Below are 22149 nucleotides of genomic sequence, written 5' to 3' on the forward strand. Positions count from 1 at the left end.
TAAACACAGCCCGGCACCCGCGGGGGTGGCTCCGCATCCCGATACCGGTGCTGGGCTGGCCCCGGTCCTGGTGTCGGTGTCGGGAGAGCACCAGAGGCGGTCCCTGTGCCGGTCCCTGTGCCGGTATCGGTGCCGGGACGGTCCCGCGGGCCGCAGGTGGTCCCGGTGTTGGTGTCGATGTTGGGGCGGTCCCAGACCCGGTGCCGGTATCGGTGCGGTGCCGGTGCCGGAGCCGGGGCGGTCCCGGGCGGAGGCGATGCCGGGTCCGGGTCCGGGTCCGGGTCCGGTGCCGGGTCCGGGTTCGGTGCCGGGTCCGGTGCCGGGCCGTCCCACGCGGAGGCGGATCCGGTGCCGGGTCCGGGCGGTGCTGGTCTCGGGCGGAGGCGGAGACGGTGCCAGTGCCGGTGCCGGTCCCAAGCGGAGGCGGTGCCGGTGCCGGTCCCAAGCGGAGGCGGTGCCGGGTCCGGGTCCGGGCGGTCCCAGGCGGAGGCGGTGCCGGTGCCGGTCCCAAGCGGAGGCGGTGCCGGTGCCGGTGCCGGGCGGTCCCGGGCGGAGGCGGTGCCGGTGCCGGTGCCGGTCCCAAGCGGAGGCGGTGCCGGTGCCGGGTCCGGGCGGTCCCGGGCGGAGGCGGTGCCGGTGCCGGGTCCGGGCGGTCCCAGGCGGAGGCGGTGCCGGTGCCGGGTCCGGGCGGTGCCGGGCCCAGGCCGCGCCCCGGGGGCGGTGTTGCGGAGCGGGGAGGCGGCTCCGGAGCCATCGCGCCTGCCCGGCCGGCGGCGGAGCTCGGTGCAGGGGAGGGGGGCGGGGGGCGGCTCGGCGGCGGGTCTGCGGGCCCCATGGGCGGGTGTGTGGGCTCCCACCACGACTCCTCGGGCAGCCTCAACGAGAACTCGGACGGCACCGGAGGTGAGCGCCGGTACCGGGCCGGGGGCGCCGCGGGGGGACCCCGGGGCGGGCGCTGCGGGCCGGGGCCTGCGGCGGGCGGGGGAGCCGCGTCCGGCTGCTGCCCCGGATCATCCCCCGGATCATCCCCCGGATCGTCCTCGGCCTTCGCCCCCGGCTTCTCCCGCGGATTCGCCCGAACTTTGCCGGGGCCGGTGGCGCTCGGCGGGCGCTGCCCCACGGACACAGCCCCCGGCCCGGCACCGCGGCCCCGGCGAGCTGAGGGCTCTGCCCGGGGTTGTGCCGGGGGGTTCTGCCCGGGGTTCTGCCCGGGAGCTCTGCCGGGGATTCTGCCCGGGGATTCTGCCCGGGGGTTCTGCTGGGAGCTCTGCCCAGGGTTCTTCCCGGGGTTCTGCCCGGGGTTCCGTCTCTGGGCAGTACCGGGAGCGGTGTCGGCTCTGTCTCACCGGGGAGCGGTGTCGGCTCTGTCTCGCCGGGCAGCGCTGGGGGGGTTCAGAGACGCGGCCGCTGCTGAAATAAAGCCAGGCTGGGGAAAGGGCCTGCCCGAAGTTTGTTTTCCTCGGGCTCCGCTCCTTGTGGTGTGAGGAAGATGATTCCTCAGCTCGCTCAGGTCCTGGCACTGCTGCGGGGCCGGGGTTTATTTTTCAGCCGAGAGAGGAGCTTTGCTCCAGCCCCAGCCATTCCCGGCGGCTGGAGATGCTGGAGCAGCGTGGTCTCTGTCGCTCGTGTCCCCGACTTGGGGAGCAAAGCCTTGTGCCAGCCCTGCTGCAGTGTCAGCAGCCTTTCACCGTCGTGTTTCTCTCCAGCTAAATGCCTGAACGCTTGCTTTTCCCATGCTCTCAGGTTTGTGGATCCCTGATGTTCTCCAGCTGAGCTGTGTGTGTTTTATAGTCATTTAAAGTCAGCCTGCCAACAGGACACTTGACTTACAAGTAGTCCTCACACATGCAGGGTCCACTGATTTCAGGAGGAGAATTGCTGATCCAGGTCTGTGTTTTCCCCTGGGACTTACAGAATGTTATTTATCGGTCTGGTTTTATTTCGGATGGCCCAGCTGATGGGTGTTCTTCCTATCAGTGACTTTGCTGTCATTCCGTAATGTAAAAATATGCAGCTCTTGGAGTTGTATCTGAACCAACCATCTGCTGATTAATGCCAGACAGAGTTCGTGGAAATAGCAGAATTCCAGCTGCTGAGAACTGTGTGGGATTTCACAGAATCCTGGAGTAGCTGGGGGTGGCAGTGACCTCTGGAGATCATCCAGTCCAACCCCCCTGCCAAGGCAGGGCCATCCAGAGCAGGTGACACAGGGACACATCCAGGTGGGTCTGGAATGCCTCCAGAGAGGGAGGCTCCACAGCCTCCTGTGGATTTAATCACATCAGTGTCACTAAAGGGAATTTTATAGCTTTGAGTAGCATGAATATTCCTTACTCTATTAGTAAAAAGGGAAGACGTGGATTACCTAAAATGCATCTGTACTAAGCAGCTTTACCAACCAGTAAAAACCTGCAGGAGTGCTGAGCAGAATGGACCAGTCAAAGAAACAGAACAGCAGGAATCACAAAAAGAAATAGCATTAAAAGCTCCACTGGTGCCTGTCCTGAAATGTGCTTTGGCGTTATGAGGTGAGATCATGCCACAGAAATAGGCTCAGTTTAATTTCCTTGCTCTTATCTCACCTGTGCTATGGAATGAATGAGATGGGAGAAGAACACGATGGGGGTTTGGGTGATATTGTGAAACAGATCCCAGGTGGGCAGGCTCCATCCAGGCTGTCTGTGACCCTGCCTGGTGCTCCCAGGGCATGGCACTGCTGCTCTGGGGTTAAACAACCCATTGTGCCTGGTGCATTACAACAGCAGCTGGCCTTTCAAGATGTAAGAGATGTGAAATTCGTGTCAGCTGGCTCGTGTTGATTCATGCTCTCAGGGTAATGTTCCTTAAGGTTGTCTCGCTGAAGTGAGAAGCGCTGAAATTTCACTTGAATTATGAGCTTCTTAGGACTGTCTTAAACAATCAGCTCCAGTGTGCAATAGTCTGTTGTGTAATGCTACAGATCTGCTCCTGCATCTCCAGAAGGAGGAAAGGGGGGGTAGGTTAGGCTGGAAGAAGCTCCGAGTCTCCTCTTCTCGCGACTCCCCAGATGTCAAAGTCCAGCCTGCGCTGATTCGGAGCTTTACAAATCCTGCCAGTGTGCCCTCACCCAGTGTGAAACCTGACTTGCTCTCTCCAGGGAGTTTCTGTCTGGAGGCATCAGCTAATGAAGCAGCTGAAGCACAAGTGAACACGATTTGGAGTTTAGACCTGTGCAGAGAGATGACTTTTTCCTGTTCCCCAAGTGAGGCTCGTTTCTCTCAGCTCAGGGGTTGTGACCTAACCCTCTACATTCTCTTTTCAGATTGCTGTCGGTGAGCAGGGCCAGAACATTTCGAAATCCTAGGAAGGTGTTTTGGAACATGATGATTCTTACTTGCCAGTGATGGACTTATTTTGGAGAGGCTTTGTCTTTTCCCCAGAATGGAAAAGTTTCCCGGAGAATTGCGAGCGTTCGAGAGCTTGATTAGACAGCAGTGCTGGGTGAAAGTGGGAGCCAGCTCTCAAGTCTGATTCATTCCAGTTTCAATTTATTCCAGGGCAGTGGGGAGTGGCAGAATCGTGCTCAATTGTGTTATTGGAGTCGAGAGGAGGATTTGTCACATCCCTGTATTCTCCTCAGTGTTTTTGTCCACGGCCGGCGCTTCCCGTTACTCGTGTGCAGCTTGGCAGAGCTGACGGCATGTCCTGGCCACGTGTGCTTCCTTTGTCTCTTAACTCTGGGCATTTTTCAAGGTCAGGATGCCTGTGTGTGTGTCAGGAGAGCTGCTGTGGATCCTCAGGTGTGTGTGCAAGCGTGAGATGGAGCTAATCAAAGCCCAGCTTATTGCCCAGTGACCGGAGCAGGAGGAGGCTGTTCCTCACCAAGAATTTAACAGATGCTGCTCTGCCCATCAGGCTGGAAATGAGATGGGCTTTGCAGATTGGTACCAGCTGTTTCATTAGCACTGCTCTTTTTAGCAAGTTTTCATTTCACCAGGACATTGTTTGGCACAGACAGGAGAAGTTCCTGTCTCGATGCTCGGTGTGTTGTCTCCCAGCAGAACCAAACGGTGGCGGGTGGATTTATTGGGGAGTCCTTAAAGGACATCATTAACTGGTTTATAGACAGGTTTTCCCCAGCTCATCCCTTTAGCTCAGCTGTTTCCCACCTGATGGTTCAAGGTTTTGGGAGCCCAGCACTACATCTGTTCCAGAGGTGCCCGAGTTCCTGCAGGACTGAGACCAGGGGAGAATTAACTGTTCTGCAGCCACTTCCCAGGCTGCCAGCTCCTCACCTGTGCTTTTGGAAGAGCTCTGGGCTTGGAGTTTGGGCTGGAAACCTCTGCCCTTGTGCCTGTACATCAGGTGTTGAGCAAACCCAGGAGGGCTGTGCCAGCTCCCATCCCCATGGGCAGGTCTTTCCTCAGTTTCTCTTTTCCGAGGGCAGCAGCGAGAAGGAGGAACTTGTTCATTCTCTCATGCCAAACTCTCACCCCTCTCAGAAGTTGCATATCACTTTGTCCAACCTGGTGAAGTTCAGTGAGACAGTTCCTGGTGTGGAATGAGGGAAAAGCAGGGAGCACAGGGGCTGGAAGCACAAGTCATCCCAGATTAAGGCTTTTGGCTGCAGCTGTCTGATTGCTGCTGAGCTCTCCTTGACACGATGCTCGCCTGCCTGCTGCAGTTCTTATCGCCCTTCCTTGGGAGCAAAGATGCTGATTCTGTTTGAAATTTGTCTTCTTTCCTGCTGCCCCCATCACCCAGCAGCCAGAGCAGGGCCAAGTGGAAACAGAGCTGCCAGCATGGGAGATTATTCAAACTATCAACTCCTCCTGTGGAGTTTGATGCAGCGCTGGAGCTTCATAAACTCAGAGAAAAGCAAATATTGTCCTCCACCTCTGCTCTCAGCAACTGGACAACAGTTCCTTAAATATTTTCCTTGAGTGCTGTGCAGGGCTGCGTATCACATGGCTAATTGGAAGTCACAATAACTGCTTTCATGGTGCTTCTCTGCAAGACTGACCAGGGGAATTTGCATATTAAGCAGTGAGATTTGTTGCTCACAATTGCACTAATACAGCCAGGCTGCCACGGGTAGCTCATGACTGAGCACTTAAGAGCATTTGGTGGCTCCCTTTTGTACTGGAGTGCACAAAGAGTCTCCCAGAGGGATTTTTCAGTGGGTTGGAGGTGTTGGGTGCAGGCTGTGATGGTTTTTATACAGCACCTAGCTGGGCTTCCACTGCCATCTGAAAGAGACACCTTTGGATTTCAGGTAGTTCTTGCTGGTCTGGAATACAGAGCTGGCAAAAATATTCATAAATCAGAGCTGGCTTTGCTGTTGGGTCCTACTGTGGGGTGTTCTGTATGGTTTGTTTTGGTTTTCTTGGGGTTTTTTAAAATGGAATAATCAAAAAAGCTTATTATGGCTCTGAAATTTGCTCCAGATCCTTCCTGCTCCATGCCTGGGTGTATTTCCAGGATGTGTAGATGGAGCACTCGTGACGTGGTTTAGAGGTGGCAATGCTGGGTTAACCATGATCCTAAAAGTCTTTTTCAATATAAATGAATGTGTGCTTTCCACAAGAGTTTTATGTGGGTTTTATCACGGCTTTGGAATAAAAGTGGTCTTTAATAATTCTTATTTCCTGAGGGCTGGGCACCCACAGCCTCCTGGAGATTATTAGGATCTGGGAATTGGTGCTGACAACCTCTGATAATTCATCTCCTCCTGGCATGTCGCTCTGCTGCTGTGACACTTTTCATTTGTAAACTTGGAGACTTGGTTTTGTTTTCCAGGTGATAACAAGGAGCTCTCAGAATCCCAAATAAAGTGTTATTTTTGCTGTTAATAAGGGCTGGCAAACGAAGCTGTTTGGTTTCCTTTTTGGCTGGTTCCTCCATGTAATTGTTTGTTTGGCTTCTAGATGAAGTGATTTATTTTAATTTCTCTTGTTTGGGATTGCAGTGTTGAAAACGACAACATCCTCCTTCACTGAATATTAAATACAATAAATTGAACAGTCATTGTGCTTTGGAGATTTTTGATAAATGGAAAATATTATTAGTTGCCAGTTTGAATAAACTCTACAAAGCAGCCATCCACTCTCATTGCAGCAAGTAATATGATAGCTATTATTTTTCATGTGAATGTTGAATAATATAATTTATGAGTCACAAATTATAATACAGTTGAAGCCTGAAATACAGATTTGCCTTGCAGTTAAGTTGCAAATTCCTGTGAGTCTTCTTGCAGGTACAAAGAAGGATTAAGTTGGCCTTAATTGCTTTGGTTGCCTCTAAAAAAGAAAGAATAGAAAGGTCTGGAAAGTTCAGGACCAAATGACCGTGATTGAGAAGGGAATGTAACTCCTCTTTATAATTTAGGGTGTGATGTCACAATCACCTTCATCCTCTTTTCTAGATAGACACTGTGTAGAAATGTCTGATACATTTTTAAACAAATTATTTTCAATTTGCCACCTTGGCTTTCAGCCCCTTTAAATTCCACCTCCTTTGCTGCAAATATTTCCTTTGGGTTTTATCTCTTAATCCTTTTTTTTTTAATTTTGTGGGGTATTTTTCCCCAAATCATTTATGGTTTGTAGAAGAAAGTGCAAGATTTTTTGGGGGGAGGAATCCAGCATCCAGGATGGAGCAGGGAAGTGTCCATGGGGCATCTCCTGGCTATGGAATATCCAGCCAGGGATGATCCTTTGGTTCACCTTCACCTTTCCCACCTCTGCAGGTGTTTTGGGTGGAGCTTGGGGAGGTTTGTGGGATTTACTGGAAACTCTAGAGAACTCCTCCTTCTTTTGCAAAACTCATTATGAGAGTGCTGAGGTTCAATCACCCAAAATCGGGAGGGAAAGGCTGTTCTGTGGGGGAATAAAAAAGCTGGGATCAGTACCCGGTTCCTGACTGTAGAATAAAACACTTTTCTTGCACTCTGAGGTTTTTCAGTTACAGTTTCATCTGCTGCTTCTGTGTTGTCTGGCAATTTAGAGTTGACAAAGCAGAAATGTTCTGCTACTTAGGAAATAAATGAACTGTCAGTTTTGTTAGGGATTTTTTTGTTTGGTTGTTTTTTTTCCCTGTTTTTTAAGAAAACAAAAAGGTTTCCCCTGCCGTGGGGATTGTGTTTGCAGAATAATTCAGTGTTGCAGACTGAGTTAGCAGAAGAGCTGATGGATCCAAAGCATCCTGCAGCATCCCAAAGCAGCAGGAATGTGGATGTGGATGTGGAAAACACCTCCAGCACAGGATGTCAGCTGATCCTGCACTGTTTGACCTGTGTGCAGGGAAAATGTCTCCTGTGCTTTATTTAAGCTTCAACTGGAACCTGAATTTTGCATTTGCTGCCTCGTGCTGGCCCTGGCACCCTCAGATTAATGCAAGTGACAAAAGATGGGGCACAGCAAACTGCAGAAAGTGGTTTTGTTCTATTAGTAAATTAAAAATTGTCTTAAATCCTGAATATTTAAAATGCCATCAGTCTCATTCTGAGGCTTCCCAGCACTGGGAGATGCAAGGGCAGTGCAGGTAATAAATGCAGGAACAATTATTGGGCGCTATCAATTTGCAGGAGCTGCTCCACATCCAGTTGACCTCTCAGGCCTGATGGGAAACATTTGGAAATCTTTCTTCCCAAAGCAAAAACGCTGCTGGGATTGTGGATCAGAGCAGTTTTAGCAGCTCCTCCCTTCAGCCTTTTCTCAGTGTCCTTTTCCCTGCCCATCTCCCCCTCTCCTCAGTGAACAGGATTTAAAAAGGAAAATTCAAAGCCCTGCTTGAAAGCCATTTGTGGGAGGAGATGGGCACAGCTCTGAAGCTCTGATTTTTTTTTTTTTTCCCTTCTGGAGAATTTCAGATGTGCTGGAGGATTTTGTATGTGCCTATCTCTGTGTGTATAAAGACATCCTTGTGCTGCAGATCAGGTGGAAGGGAGGGGATTTGGGGAGTTTCTGCATGATCTGTCATGTGGTTTTTTTCCCCCCACATTCTCAGCCATGAAAGCAGAGACACTTCACAAATGGTAGTGAAAAATGCTTCAGTGGTTTGCAGCGAGAACAGGTAGTGCCCAGGGGGAAAAGATTGGAGGCTAAAATGGGAAAAATGTGTCACACAGAGCTGGGGATTGCATGGTAGCTCTGCACATGTTTAACAGGGAAAGTTTACTCTTAAAACATATCTATTGAGCCTAGCCTTCCCCCCACTTTTCTATAAACAAATTACTTTTCATCCCCTTGAAATGATAAACATTTTATAGCTCGTAACAGCTTCCAGTTTACAATAATGTATAATAAATGTAGCGACTATAAATAATTCTCTTAGTTCAGACAACAGATTATGGAGGGAGGCATTTTTCACCTTTTCCCAGAGGATCTTTGTGCTCTTTGAGAGCACTCCCAGGGCCTGAAATGGCATCGGAAGCAGAGCACAGCACTTTGGGATTGGAAGCTTGTTACCTTTCTATTTTTAAAATTCAGTCATGAAGCTCCATCTCTGCTCCCATGCTGTGATGAAGGGCACTGTGGATTCAGCAGAAGAATCTCTCCCTGGCATTTACTTTGTTGCTTTATTTCCCTGCCACAGAACGCTCATCTCCTGTGATTTCCTGCCTGTGTGGGTAAATACAGACTCTTTCTAAAAGAGCACCTACAAAATAGCAGAGGGTACCTGCAGCTGCCAAATGCCATTTTCTCCTCTCTGCCAATTGGGATTTTTTTGGCCCCATGCTGCTGTGGCAGCAGAGCATCAGCAAGCACAGGATAATGGCTGGCTGGAGAATTTAAGGAAAAATTGTAAATTCCAGTGCTCTGGCTGCACAAAGCAATTCCAGGAAAAGCTGTCAGCGAGCACTGCCCGTGCCACACGTGCTGGGTTTGTGCCTCCAGACTGGGCTTGGCTGGGCTTTTCTCCATCTCAGGTGCAGGGTATGTCAAAAGAATGTTTTTAATGCAGGATATTGAGCTTCCAAATGAGTCCTTGCACTGCATCCCTGTCCCTCTGAGTGGGAAGGGGACACTCAAATCTTCAAACATGCAATTTTAGATATTTTTTTAGTGCGGGTATGTGGGAATTCCAAGCACAGAAAGGTCTCAAAATCTTGTAAATGCAAGCTTGGATATAGACACAGACACAGGGTTTGGTTTGAGGCCTTGGAGAAAACTCCCAGACTTAGTATCATAAGTAAGAATGTGAGTTTAAATAGACATTAAATTAGGTTGGAGGAAGTTTTAAGGTTAAGATATAGAAGTAATTATAAGAGTAAAGTTAAAGGCATAACAAGTAGTTCTGTGTGTCATTGTATGATTGGCTAAGGAAGTCTGTGCTGCAGTAAAGACGTATAAAACAAAATAATTAACTATTGGTGTGGAAGCAGAAACATTCTTTTGTGGCATTAGTTTATCGGTTAATTAATCTTTAAAAGTTCTTGTAACCTGTGGTCTTGTGACCCCTGGCTAAGAACATCTGGTGAACAAGGTGAAGGCACTCTCAGGCCTTCATGAGACCGTGGAAGGAGGATAATAAATCATGCTTTAAAACATCCTGAAGTGGTCCCAGCTCTCTCAAAATCCCGATAAAGGTTCAAATCCCATTGGTACCCAGCAGAGCTGGCTGTGAGCCAGGGAAGGAGCAGCTGGGAAGGGCTTTTGGGAAGCAGAGCATGGACAGCAGCATGGTTATCCAAAGGTTTGGATGTATTTTCCCTGGTGGATGGGATGTATTTGCTTCCCAGTGCCAAGGAGCAGCATTCCCAGATTTTCCAGTGCCCTGATGGCTGAGGATGAGCCAATGTCTCCCTTTCCCTGGGCATTTCCATCCTCCCAGTGCCTGAAATGACCAAAGTTGCTTTTGAAACAGGTGGGAAATCACAGCTCCCAGCTGAGGGGGAGCACTGGGAGGGCTGAGGAACAGGAAAGCTGTCACTGAGCTATTTAAATTTTATTTTTTTGAAGAGTTAGATTTCACTTGTGAGATGCATGTTGATGACTTGGCTCGGTGAAACACGTAGCAGACTGATTTATTTTTTTTTTGTGGTTTTTTTTTTTGCTCTGTGCCCACATGAGTTCGTGAAAAGCACATGGGTTGCTATAAATATGAGTTCTTTTAGAACAAAAATACCTTCTGTGAAGTGCTGATCAATATTGGATATTATCCTGAGACAGGTTTAAATGCTCATTTGAGATGGGTTCTCACTCTTTTGTGTGTTTTTCACATCCACAGATCTCCATTGTGTGTTTATCCAGATCTAAAAGTAGTTCTGGTGCCAAAAAAGCTCGAATTTCAACAGAAAACCACATGATTATTGCTTGACTGAAGTCACACACTTCCAGTCAGTCACAGATTGGATGGCCCCAGCAAAATCCCTTTTTTCCCTGCCTTCCTGCATCCCAACAAATCACATTCCTTGTGTGTATCCAGGGCTCTCCTTATAATACAGCACCAAAATAGCTCCAAAAATAGCACAGGCACGGGTTTGGCTTTATCTGAAACTCCTGCAAAATAGAACAGGGAATACAAGATTTTAGTCTGGCGGCTGGGAATAAAAAAGGAGCAGCAGCATTGTCAGAACAAGCGAGCGTGGCTGTTGTGGTTTGGTGTTACAAGGCAGTACCAGAATAAAAATCCTTCACTTGTAAATAAGCTTTTAGTTCTTGAGCTCTGCCTCTTAATAGAGACTTTGTAATTGAGTGGAGACTGAGATTATTTTCTGTAAACCTCTAAAAATACTTGAATTGTATTTGGGGTTTTTGTTATGAATAACACAAATCTTTAGAAAATATTACAGGTTCTTCTCAGCTGCTGTTAGAGGTGTTTTAGTTTTGTGCCCTCTCTAATTCTCCTAAATATTGGTGTTGTAGGAATTAGGTTTCAATTGAGGAGGAAAAGTTGTGGCTTTTGATTAAATTATCACTGGCAGCTTGAAAATTGACATTTTAGCTGGAAAATTGAAATAATCTGCTGGGTTTTGGAGTGTTGGTGCTCAGCAGTGAGGAAAACACAATCACCCACTTAAACAGGAACCCAAATTTCTCCTTTTTTATCTTGAACATGACAGGAATGGGTGGGCTCCAAACACTCCTCAATCCCAGCCTTCATCCATCCCAGGGTCAGTCACGATCAGTTCTCAGGGAGCAAATTTCCTCAAGAGTTTTAAAGTAAACTTATTTAAATTGATGCTTGCCACAACTTCTTCACAATATTGCTTTGGGAAATCAACAGGTTCCTTTATGGAATTTTAATTTTTTCTGCTTTATCCATCCCAAAGGAGGTGTTTGATCTTAGGAATGCAACTGCAGTTCTTTCTGACTCTGATCATGTTTTTCCTGATGGTTGGTGTGCTGCAGGACTGGGGAAGGAGCCACATTAGCATTTTATCTTATTGTGCTGGGAAACTTATTGCCAAGAGTTAATCATTTGCATTGAGCTCACATTAGTTAGGAAAATATTGTAGATATTTAGGGCTGGGGGAGGAAGCATTTCTTGGCAGCTCTGTCCAGAGGGATGCTGAGCTGCTGATGATCGAGCCTGCTAAAATCCAGTTTATTAAATAGTGACAATTCAGCTTAGAACAAAGTTCTGCAACGTCCAAGATGCCAAAGGCTTCTGTATTTCTGCTTCAGTGCTGTGTCAAACAGAATATTCTGTCTTAGAAATTCTACCAACTGATCTAATCTTGTCTTGAAACTCTTTCCAGGTTTGCCTGCTCAAGGATTCTGTCGCTATCTGATTGCTTTGCCTGCCAAATTTCCAGGCTGAATTCATCTCCCATTGATAAAGTGCATTTCTCTCTGCTCACTGCATTCACCCTTCCCTCTTTCACATGTCTCCTTTCGTTATTATAAATTAATCAGGGGATTTTTTCCAGCTGAGGGGACTCTTGCCATGCAATTCAGGTTTAGGGATCTGCACCCGTTTCTATTCTTTGTGTTTTCCCAACTTTTGCTGGTTTCTGCTGTAGGTTAATAAATTAGGAGCCCTTTTTCTCACAGAACGTTTTTCTATCAAGGTATTTCAGCAGAGATTATTGTGTGTTAAAGGCAGTTTTGATGCTAATAACGGGCCCCTGTGAAGGGGGGAGCTGTGTGGATGCTGCTCAGATGGGAACATTGTTTAAATTCATTTTTCTCCTGCTCATCCTCAGCTTTTCCACAGGTCTGAAAGTGGCCCCAGTTCTGCTGCTCTGGGCTTTGAGATGCTTTTGTTCAGAGCTGTGGAATCAGCACTTCCTGGGCATGGTTTGCTCATTAGAGCACAGTAATTAGTGAATTTGCCATGGACTTGCATCCAGCCATTCTTATGAATTCTTTTAACTGCTGCAGTTAAATCAGCAGCTTTGGATGTTGGGGTTTGATTTCCCCAACGCTTTCAGGAGTTCCTTTCCCTGAACCAAACCATCACACCTGCCCTGAAAAGCCCTGGGAGAGGTGGGCTCTTGTTTTCAGATGGCTGAAATAAGAATCTCTTTTTAATAATGCATTCTCATTACCAGTCTCACCCTTCCATTTGAAACTATTTTCCCTTGCAGAAAGGGGAGCAGGGTTGAAAAGAGGCTCTGTCTAATGATGGAGAGTTGTGCTTGAACTCAAAACTTTCCTTGCAGACATTTTAAATCCCAGCATCTTCACACACTTATTTAATCTGTTATTACATCAATTATGTCTTAAATTATGGGGAGAAGCAGGAAAAGTGCATCTGTCCTGAGAAAAGAGCTCAGCTTTTGCCTTGCAGAGGATGCCACAGGAGAAACGAGTTCCTTGAGCATCACGGTGAGCACCTCTTTAGAAAAGACAAGCACAGCCCACAGCCAAGCCCTGCTTCAGCTCTTGCTGGGTTTGTAACAGTTGAGAGCATTGCCAGCATCGTCACTGTGCTGCCAGTTCTGAGCCTGCCCCGAGCTGAGCAGAATTAAATGCGTTTTCAATCAAATTCTGCCATCCCTGCCTTTGAAAGGAAGTTACTTAAGGGCTGCTGTGCCCGTTGGAAGCACTGAGCATCACCCAGGCCATTAATAGAGCTAAAGCCTCGTGTGCTCAGGGACTTCAGAAAGAGATCAGATTAATTTGCTAAAGGTGGAAAGGCTCTGCCTGCTTTAATCTCGCTTCATTTCAGCAATTTAAATGAAGAGGGCAGTTCCCTGTGCTTCCTCCAAGCTCCCTCCAGCTGACGGAGAGCAGCCGAAGTTGCTGGCTATGCTTGGAACAAAAAAAGTTCCTAATTTGGGGCATTTTGGGGTTGGATTCAGTGGCACGGGGTGCTCAGAGAGGCTGTGGCTGTCCCTGGATCCCTGGCAGTGTCCAAGGGCAGCTTGGAGCCACCTGGGGCGGTGGCAGTGTCCTTGCTCACGGCAGAGGTGGCACCAGATGTCCCACAAGGTCCCTTCCAACCCAAACGCTCTCTGCTTACATCAATAATCCTTGAGGCTATTTTTTCCCCAAGTACATCCACAAGGCCTTGAAAGGATGGAGTTTTAAGGCTGTTTTTGTTGATGTGCTCCCATTTACAGGATTGGATTGGTTTAGGGGTTTTTTTTTTCCCCTCCTGGATGCACAAGACATCCAGGTATTTATACAAGTTACAACAAAGGCTTGCACGATTTTCATTTTAGCTTAGATTGCTTTCTAATTATCTGAGCAATCCACTGATGTCCTTATCTGTTATTACTTCTCTCTAACTCGGGGATAAATGTGGATTTCTTAACAAAATGTGCACTTGAAGGGTAGGAATCCCTTATGGCTGAGAGGTTGGTCGTGTGTTCTACACCAAATTCCAGCTGTTGAGCTTTATCCAGTGTGGGTGTTGGAGCTTCCTGGGGGATGACTGAAAAGAGAGGAGCTGAGTTTCAAAACTGAATGTGAAATATTAACTTTACCATGAAAAACTACCTTGTAAAATAGGGCTGAATAAAGCAGCAAGTATCGTTCTGAGAGATCCAATTTCCTGGATGAAACCTGTAAATGTTTATGTGACTTTTGCTTTCTCTTTCTCTTTAAACCAAGCAATCGCCTTTCAGTTTTCCTCAGGCACCTGAGGAACGTAATATGGAAGTGTAAAATTAAATCATTAAGATAATGTATGTTTGGGATGTGTGTCAGGTAAGATTCCTATTTTCAGCTTACACTGAGCTCTTAATTAACTGATGAGCTTAAGCAGCTGAGATACAGTAATAGTGCATTTAGTTAATTGGCTCATGTGAAACTTTATCCCTGCCAATAACTGTGACACTGGAATAAATTCAAGACATGGTGTTAGATCCTTTAACTAAGCTAATTTAATCATTGGTCATTGTAAAATCAGCCACCAACTTGGAGGCTTTTTTTTGGTCGTTCCCTCCTGGAATTTGTGACTGCTGTGCTGGCAGCAGTGACATGGCAAGCGTGGCATGTTCAGCCAAAAAATCCTTGGGAACATGGGCTTGGCCATCTGTCCTGAGCATTATACCTTAAATTACCCAGATTTCAGGGTTTGCTGGAAGGGTTTAATGCAGCAAAGCCAAATAAATGCTGTGCTGAGGTGGGCTCTGAACACTCTGCCAGCTCCTGAGCAGTTTTACCTGAGAGAGATGGAGAGGGAATTTGACCAGAGCCTGGAGTGACAGGACAAGGGGAATGGGTTCACACTATGAGATGGGATATTGGGAAGGAATTCTTCCCTCAGAGGGTGAGGAGGCTCTGGAATGGATTTCCCAGAGAAGCTGTGGCTGCCCCATCCCTGGAAATGTCCAAGGTTGGGGCTTGGAGCACCCTGGGATAGTGAAAACTGCCCATGGCAAAGGCTGGGACTGGATGAATTTTAAGATCCCTTCAAACCCAAACCACCCAATGACTTTATGAAGTCTGGGTTTGTTATAATAAAAGGAATTCCCTGGTGGCATCATGCAGAAGGTTCAGCCCCACGTTTGAACACCCTCTCCAGAGCAGGGTGTCCTGGCTGGCTTTCAGCATCCTCACACCTCATCAGGGTTTGAAGGAAATCATCAGCCAAATATTTTTTGTCATTCTAGCAGGGTGAAAGATGAAGCTGCCTTTGATTATTTTTTTTCTTTTTTTTTCCTTTTCCCCCATGAAAATTTTGCCAATGCTGGAAGCGCTTGTGGTGTGTTAAACACAGCCCAGATGTCCAACAGCTGGTCCTGTGTCACTTGCCCAGCTCAGAGTTCCTGGTGGCCTCGTGTGGCTCTCAGGCCACCAGCAAAGCCAGGCTTTGTTTTAAACCCTGCTGAGCCAAACCTCGCTTTGGCCTTGCTCAAAGCCCCCAGAACTCTGCTCTCAGTGTGTGTGGGGAAGCACTTGGGGGATTTTTGGTGCTGCTCAGTTTCCCTGGAGGTGTCCAGGGAAGGTGGGGATGTGGCACTCAGGGCTCTGGACTGGTGACAAGGTGATCATTGGGCACAACTTGGGCTTGGTGATCTTGGAGGGCTTTTCCAGCCTCACTGATGCTGTGAACTTGAAATCACTTTTCTTAGCAGCTCATGCAGCTGCTTGTTATACAGAGGTCAGAGGGAGAACATTCTGGAGGAGGAAGGGGATTTCTCTGAGCTGTTGATTTGCAGCTGGATGTTTCCTGGTGTGAAATCCTGGAGCAGCAGGCAGTGCCCTGTCCCAGCAGTGCCCCAGCACAGCTTGTCCAGTCAGGAACTCATCCTTTCCTCTTCTATCTGATGTGTCTAAAGTTTCCCTGTGAAGGGACAGCGAGACACAAAAGCCTTTCAGTGCTTTAAAAGTGAAGTTGCTGACTTGTCCTCATGCTGAGATACAGAAAGAGCTGGGGTGGGTTTTTTTCCCTTGCAGAGAGGCTCCCCCTGCATTCCCTCTGCTCTGCTGCCCTGGTGCCAAGCCCTCAGCTGGAATTGAGCTGCAGCTTAAGCCACACGCTGCAAAAGTCACAACAAGCGTGTGCTCTGGGCTCAAAAAGAAGATTTTTCATGCTGCTGACAGCTTCTCTAATGGTTCTTGTGATAGATTTTCAGACAGGCCAGTTGTGCACTGTGGATGGTGCAGATTGAGGGTCTCGGTGCTTGCACTGGGGGAATGGGTAAATCTTTATCCTGTGCTGGAAATCCATCTGCCATTGATAGGAGCAGTTGGAATTCCTGTGCTGACAGGTAATTGTGTTGATAATGTCTGTCCCCCGGAGCTCTTCCACCACTGGGAGCTTCCCTGGGAGGTTGGGGCTGATTCTGAGCTGGGTTTTACAGCTCCTGCTCTTGGAGCTGCTGCCTGGCCAAGCTGGGTTTGGGGCTCCAGGGTTCCTGTGCTGGGAAATAAGAGACAGATGGACATCCCCTGGCCTGTGCTCAGCTTTCCTTCCTCATCCCTGCTCACCCCCTGACCCAGCCACTGCCCATGTGGTGACTCCACAAAGGTTTTACCCTCCCTGAGACATTTTTCTCTGTCCAGAGGAGCTGTTGTATGGTGAGCTTAATCAAGATGATTGAGAGTCCTCTGCAGGAGGCTGGGTGGGCTGGCAGGATTTGGGAGTACCCAGAAAGTAATAGTCATAGAAACAAAGAATGGTTTGGGTTGGAAGAGACCTTAAAATCATCTTGTTCAGGGCAGGAACACCTTCCACTGTCCCAGGCTGCTCCAAGCCCTGTCCAGCCTGGATTTGGGCACTTCCAGGGATCCAGGAACAGCCATGGCTTCTCTGGGTACCTGTGCCAGGGCCTCCCACCCTCCCAGGGAAGAATTTATTCCTAATTTCCAGTTTAAATTCAGCCCTTGCCAGCTGGCTGTGGGCTGGGAATGCCCCCTGCCATCAGACAGAGTGACCTGGTTCCAGTTCCCGGGGTGTTCAGGATATCCCAGGTCCCTGAGCAGATCCTGCCTGTGCTGGGATGAGCTGGGATGAGCTGGGGTCTCTGGATCTGGAATACCACCAAGGGAGCAGATTTCAAAAGCTGAAGCTTTTATTTCTTACTGCAACACCAGGGAGTGATGAGCTGCCCGGAAATCTCCTGATTTCTTCTGCAGCTTCTGCTGAAAAGGATGGGAGAAATGGAAAATACAGTGGAATAGCTGGTAATTAGTGTCACTTTTTCTCTTTGTCCAGCTCATTCATCCACCCTCATCCTCTCATGTTTTATTTCCCATGCTGGGAAGCCCCTGGATTGACTCAGGGAAGGTTTAATGTGTAGGCAGAGGCAGGGAGGGATAAGCTGTGCACGAAGGACTTGTCCAGAGCTGCCTGGAATTCTCAGAGGAACTTGAATTTTACTCCCTGCAGCCTCTTCTGAGCAGTTTTTGGGTAAGAACTGAGGAAGGATTCCCTGGCCAGCACTGGGGTGGCAGCAGTGACTGATTGTCCCCTGTGTCCCCAGGGGCACCACATCCATCATTTAGCACCAGCACCAGCCTGCCTTGAAATGCTGCTCAGCCTGATGGCCCTGCTGCTTTTTCCCCCCTCTCCATCTGATTTTTTTTATTATTTTTATTTTTATTTTCTACCTTTCTTTACCTCCTTTCAGGTGGGAGAAAGGGGAAATTGCTCAGGGTTGGCTGGAGCGTTTATTTCTTGTGTCTCTGCTGGGTTTGCTGCTCCAAAAAGCTTCACAGTTTGTTACTTGGTTTAAAATTAATACCTTTTCCTACACTTCTGTAATATTGCTTTGAGTCTGCAGCCTGGTGTTTTAGTACACAACTATTTCAAGATAGAACTCAAATTTCTATCAGGGAAATAGTGTTCATTTTACCCTCATAAAAAAAAAAAACATAAAACTTGACTTAGTTTCAAGCATTATCTTTCTGTCTGGATTTATTTGGAAAGTTCACACAGGCTCCTTAGAAATGTTAATTCATTTCCTTGTTAGGAAAACCTAATTGTCTTAATATTTCACTTTTAAGTCTTTGCCACTGTCCAGTGCCACTTCTGTTCCAAAATCTTCTTCTTGCCTTGGAAGAATGTAACCACTGAAGAAGAAAATTGCTGAAAATTAGCAATAAACAGATAAAATTCTGTCATTTTCCTCTTGTTGGGTACGCCCATGCTATTTAATGTAATTTAAATTGTGTAAGCCCATGTTGCTTAATGTAATTCAAATTGTCTGTTGCTTAAATGCAATGAATTTTCCCTTTCTCCCTCCCTGTTTTCCCTGGGTTTTTGCACTTTTCCTTTGTCCTGGCTCTTCCAAGCACCGCTGTAATTCAGGATTACACCAGAGAACGACTCAAAGAAAATGTTTAGGATGAACTGTGTGATATTGATGCCAAATTACAAGGTACCTTATGAGGAAATTGGAGCAAAATGGATTTAAAATGGGACTCATTTGATTAAGTAGAGAAGTGCTCGGTGATTGTGGGGAGAGGAGCCCTTGGGACTATTACTAAAAGAAACTTTCTGGGTAGTAAACCATTATTTGCATTTCATTTAGGATAGAAAAATACTTTGTTAGCAGCTGAGCCTCAACAGGGAAGCAATCTGGTGTGGAAAATAGTTTTGATTGTTGGCAGCTCCGGGTCTGAGCTGTTCCCTTCACAGCTCATCATTTCTGTGGACAGCCCTCAAATCCCATCTTTTCCTTCATCAGCAGCTCCTGAACCGGTCATTCCCTTTCTGAGACACTCGTGGTGATCTTTTATCCTCCTCTTCTCTCCTCCTCTCCTCACAGGTCACTCCAAACCTTTTCCATCTCTCACCACTGAAGCAGCTGGCTTCATCTCTTGGATATTCTCTTCATCAAGACAAAGGGAAAAAAAAAGAAAATATTATCAGATCTTGTCAGATTCTCCTATTACAACATTTCACCCTTTTGATTTTGGAATATTTGCCTGTATCTGCTCTTAACTGGTGTTCCAGTGCTGGGGTGTCCCTCCCTGGTGCTTTCTGGCTGTGTTTCCATCTCCCCACAGATCTGCAGGGGTTGGGAGGCACAGCCAGGTCCTGTTCTTGGAGCTCCAGGGTGGAGATGGACAGCCTGAAGCAGAGGATGTCCAATCCAGGTGGCTCCTTTTGGATTTTCCATGCCCTGGGTGGGTTCTGTGTTGCCTGGAAACTTTTCCACCACCAGATTGGGCCAGTTTCCCCCGCTTTTTACAAAAGCTGTAAAAGACTAATGCTGCAAGCAACATATGCTTGTGTTTCCGAGGAAAAGGAAGAAATTCACTGTGGAGCACTGGCAGGGATGGAACAGCCAAATTTGAGTCCTAACTTTGTTTTTAGGGATAGGTGAAAGATGTTTGAAGGAATGGGGTGGGAGGGAAAACTCAAGTAGGGCTGATGACAGCAGAGGTGTTTCCATGGATAATTAAGATTTAAGCTCAGCTGCTTCAGGGCTGTTCCAGGTCTCACACAGGGTTACCTGGCAGGTCAGAAGCTGGGGAGGAGGAAGATCCTGAAGCAGAGATCCTGCCCTTCTCCAGAGCTCTGAGCTGTCCCCTGGCTCAGCTCTGCCATGTCTGATTCAACACAAAACCCTCTGAGGCTGAAATATTCCCAGTTTGACGATGGAGCGCTGCAATTCAGGGGGGTATCAATTAGGAATTATGGATTGTGTAGCTGGATATTGGCTTTTAATACAAGAATCTTGTGGTAGCAGCTGCTCCTGCTCATCTGGTGCCCCTCAGAAGAGGCACCAGTGATATCCACAGTGATATCCAGAGCGATAGCAGCGTAACAAACACACCAGCTGCTGCAAAGAACTAACACAGAGACATTTCTTGACATTCTGTTAGGAAACTGATTTAAATATCTGGGTTTATCTGCATAAGCTCACTCAAAAGGAGCAGAGATAACCTTGCAGATTCATTGCTTTGATGGGAAGCTGCGGGGAAGGGAAATAAATTTACAATTCAGGCTATAAAACAGTCTGTGAGGATTGGAGAAATACATTTTTCCTTTTGAAAATAAGACTTTTTAATCTGCCAGGAGTTCAGTGGGGCAGACAGGAGGAGCTGCCTTGGGGATCCCAGTGTAGTGAAGGATAAAGCAGGTTGTGCTGCTGAATCCTACAGGAGGAGCCCATGGTTTGTGTGCCACTGATTTGGGGGCACTCAGAGCTGTTGGACACATTCCCTAGGACTGGAAAAGAGCTCCAAGAGTTCCTGTGCAGCTTCTGATCCATCCAACCTCTTCAAGCATTGCAAGGAGCTGCCCAGGGAGGTTTGGATCCCCATCCCTGGAGGTATCCAGGGAATTCCTGGTTGTGGCACTCGGTGCTCTGGGCTGGGGACGGGTGGGGAGGGGACACAGCTCGGACTCGATGGGCTGGGAGGGCTTTTCCACCCTCACTTCTGTGGATTTCTTACCCTCTTTGGGATGCACAGCACCACCTGCACACCTGAGCTCTTGGAACAAGAACAACCTCACTCACTTTGGAGCATTGCTGCTGATATTTCACTTTTTGGAAAGTAAACCGGTACTGATTTCCATATTCCCTTCTAAATAAATCCCTTGCCAAAAATATCAACCATTGGCCTCTGCTGAGATGGTGACTTTGAGAATTGCTTCAAGAGAGAACGTGCCTTCTTGGCATTTAGAAAACAATTCCTGCTTTCCAGCAGGGTATTAATAATTTCTTACTCATGTTGAAGTGATGTAAGATGAAAAATTAATGTGGATGCTGCTCTCTCTTCTGGATCGTGCGAGCTGGTGGTGCCTCTGATGTGCGTGGTCTTAAATGAAGTCAAGGTTTCCTTTTGAGCTCTCATTTCCTCCCAAAGTGAGGAATAGAAAACTGACACTGTAAATACTTTTAAGTGGTTCAGACTGTTGATGTTTGTTTCTTTATCAGCCTTGTTAACAGAAAAGGGAAAGTCCTTTGATGTGGTCCGAAGGTTTGGTTGTAGAAATTCACGTGTTTTGCTTCAGTGACTAAAACATGGGCTGGAAAGAGAAATATTTGGGCCTTTTTGTGAGTTATTTTTTAACATGGTGTAAGTTTCTCTCATCATTTCTGCCCCATCTATCCACAGAGCTAAATAATGAATATTTTTTCAGGGAAAGCATAAAGCTTTTTGGGGATCCTTGAAGCACTTCTAATAAATGATAAACACGCCAAAGATCTTTTTAAATACTGGCTTGTGCTGGAGGCAAGTTTTGTTTAAAGGTTTTGTACTGGGATGGATGGCTTGGTAGAGTGGATTTGGCTTTTGAGCCATTTGAGGAGTCACTTTCTTCCACCCCCTTTCCTTCCAACTCGGGGGGAAAAAGGGAATTTGTCAGCAGGTTTATCATTGCTGTTGTCTGTGTAGGAAGGATGGGATCTCCAGGGAGGAGTTACTGGAGGATAAATCAATTTTCAGTAAATCTGGGTGCTGGCTGGGGCAGAGTGGGAAGCAGGGAGAGAAGAGAGCTGCTGGATTTGCAGTGGGGCTGTAGGAAAGTGCCTTTAACCTGCTTCCATAATTGATGTTTTGGGACAAGGAGAGGGCCCTGTGGGAGAAATCAACATCCATTGAGTGGACAAACAGATGTGAGCTAAAATGGAATGGAAAAAAAAAAAAAATAAAGATACCCACTGACCCAAATTTCTTGCAATGTCCTGTTCTGTCTGGCTGAAAATTTCCTGCTCTGCCTGCTAAGCCTTGCTAAGGAAACAATTCCTTGTTGGAGCGTTTTCCCACATATGTTTTTAGGATTTTAGAATGTACAGGGTTTAATTCATAAGCCCATTGTTTTGAGGCTGCCCCAGCAGCATCTCCCAGGCTGCGTGTGCTGAGCTGAGCCTTGGATTGGGAAAGGCCAGGCTCTGCCAGGAAATTCAGTGTTTTGTAAACACTGGGGTTTGCTGCTCTGCAGCCTGCTAAATGGTCAGCACTCCTTTGAAAAGCAAATGGAAGCAATCCCATGGAAGCAATCCCCTGGAAACAAAAAGCAATAAATGTTTGTGGGCACTTGAAAGGGTTCAGAAGTTTATTATTGTTGGGTTCTGCGTGGGACGTGGAGGAGCAGCCGGGGTCGGTGGATGAGCGCCATGCAATTGTCATTTGCTACTTTTAATTAGGAGCTGATTTTGTTTCTGGGGAAATTCATCCTCCAGAAGAGGCCACCGGGGCTGGAGGGATGGAGCAGCTCTGCTGGGAGGAAAACAGAAAAGCTCTGCTGGGATTGTTCAGCCTGCAGAGGAGAAGCTTTGGGGTGAAGGAGCTGCAGATGGAGAGGAAGGAGAGGATGGAGAGAGAGGATTTCCAAGGGATGCAGTGACTGAAAAGGGGAATGGTTCAATCT

General features: G+C 47.5%; 1 protein-coding gene across 2 annotated transcripts in view; it reads left to right on the forward strand.

Annotated features, from left to right (window-relative positions):
• The first annotated feature begins 798 nt into the window (after positions 1–798).
• UBTD2 (ubiquitin domain containing 2) overlaps positions 799–22149 on the forward strand; it is a 38342-nt gene continuing 16991 nt past the window's right edge. For both annotated transcript variants that reach the window (XR_009278622.1, XM_058848464.1), the window contains exon 1: positions 799–903. Coding sequence is in view for 1 of the 2 variants with exons in the window: in XM_058848464.1 (XP_058704447.1) it covers positions 834–903 (70 nt within the window). In the remaining variant the exon portion in view is untranslated. The remainder of the gene's footprint in view (positions 904–22149) is intronic.

The sequence above is a fragment of the Poecile atricapillus genome, chromosome 13 (assembly GCF_030490865.1).
Source record: "Poecile atricapillus isolate bPoeAtr1 chromosome 13, bPoeAtr1.hap1, whole genome shotgun sequence".
NCBI lineage: Eukaryota > Metazoa > Chordata > Aves > Passeriformes > Paridae > Poecile > Poecile atricapillus.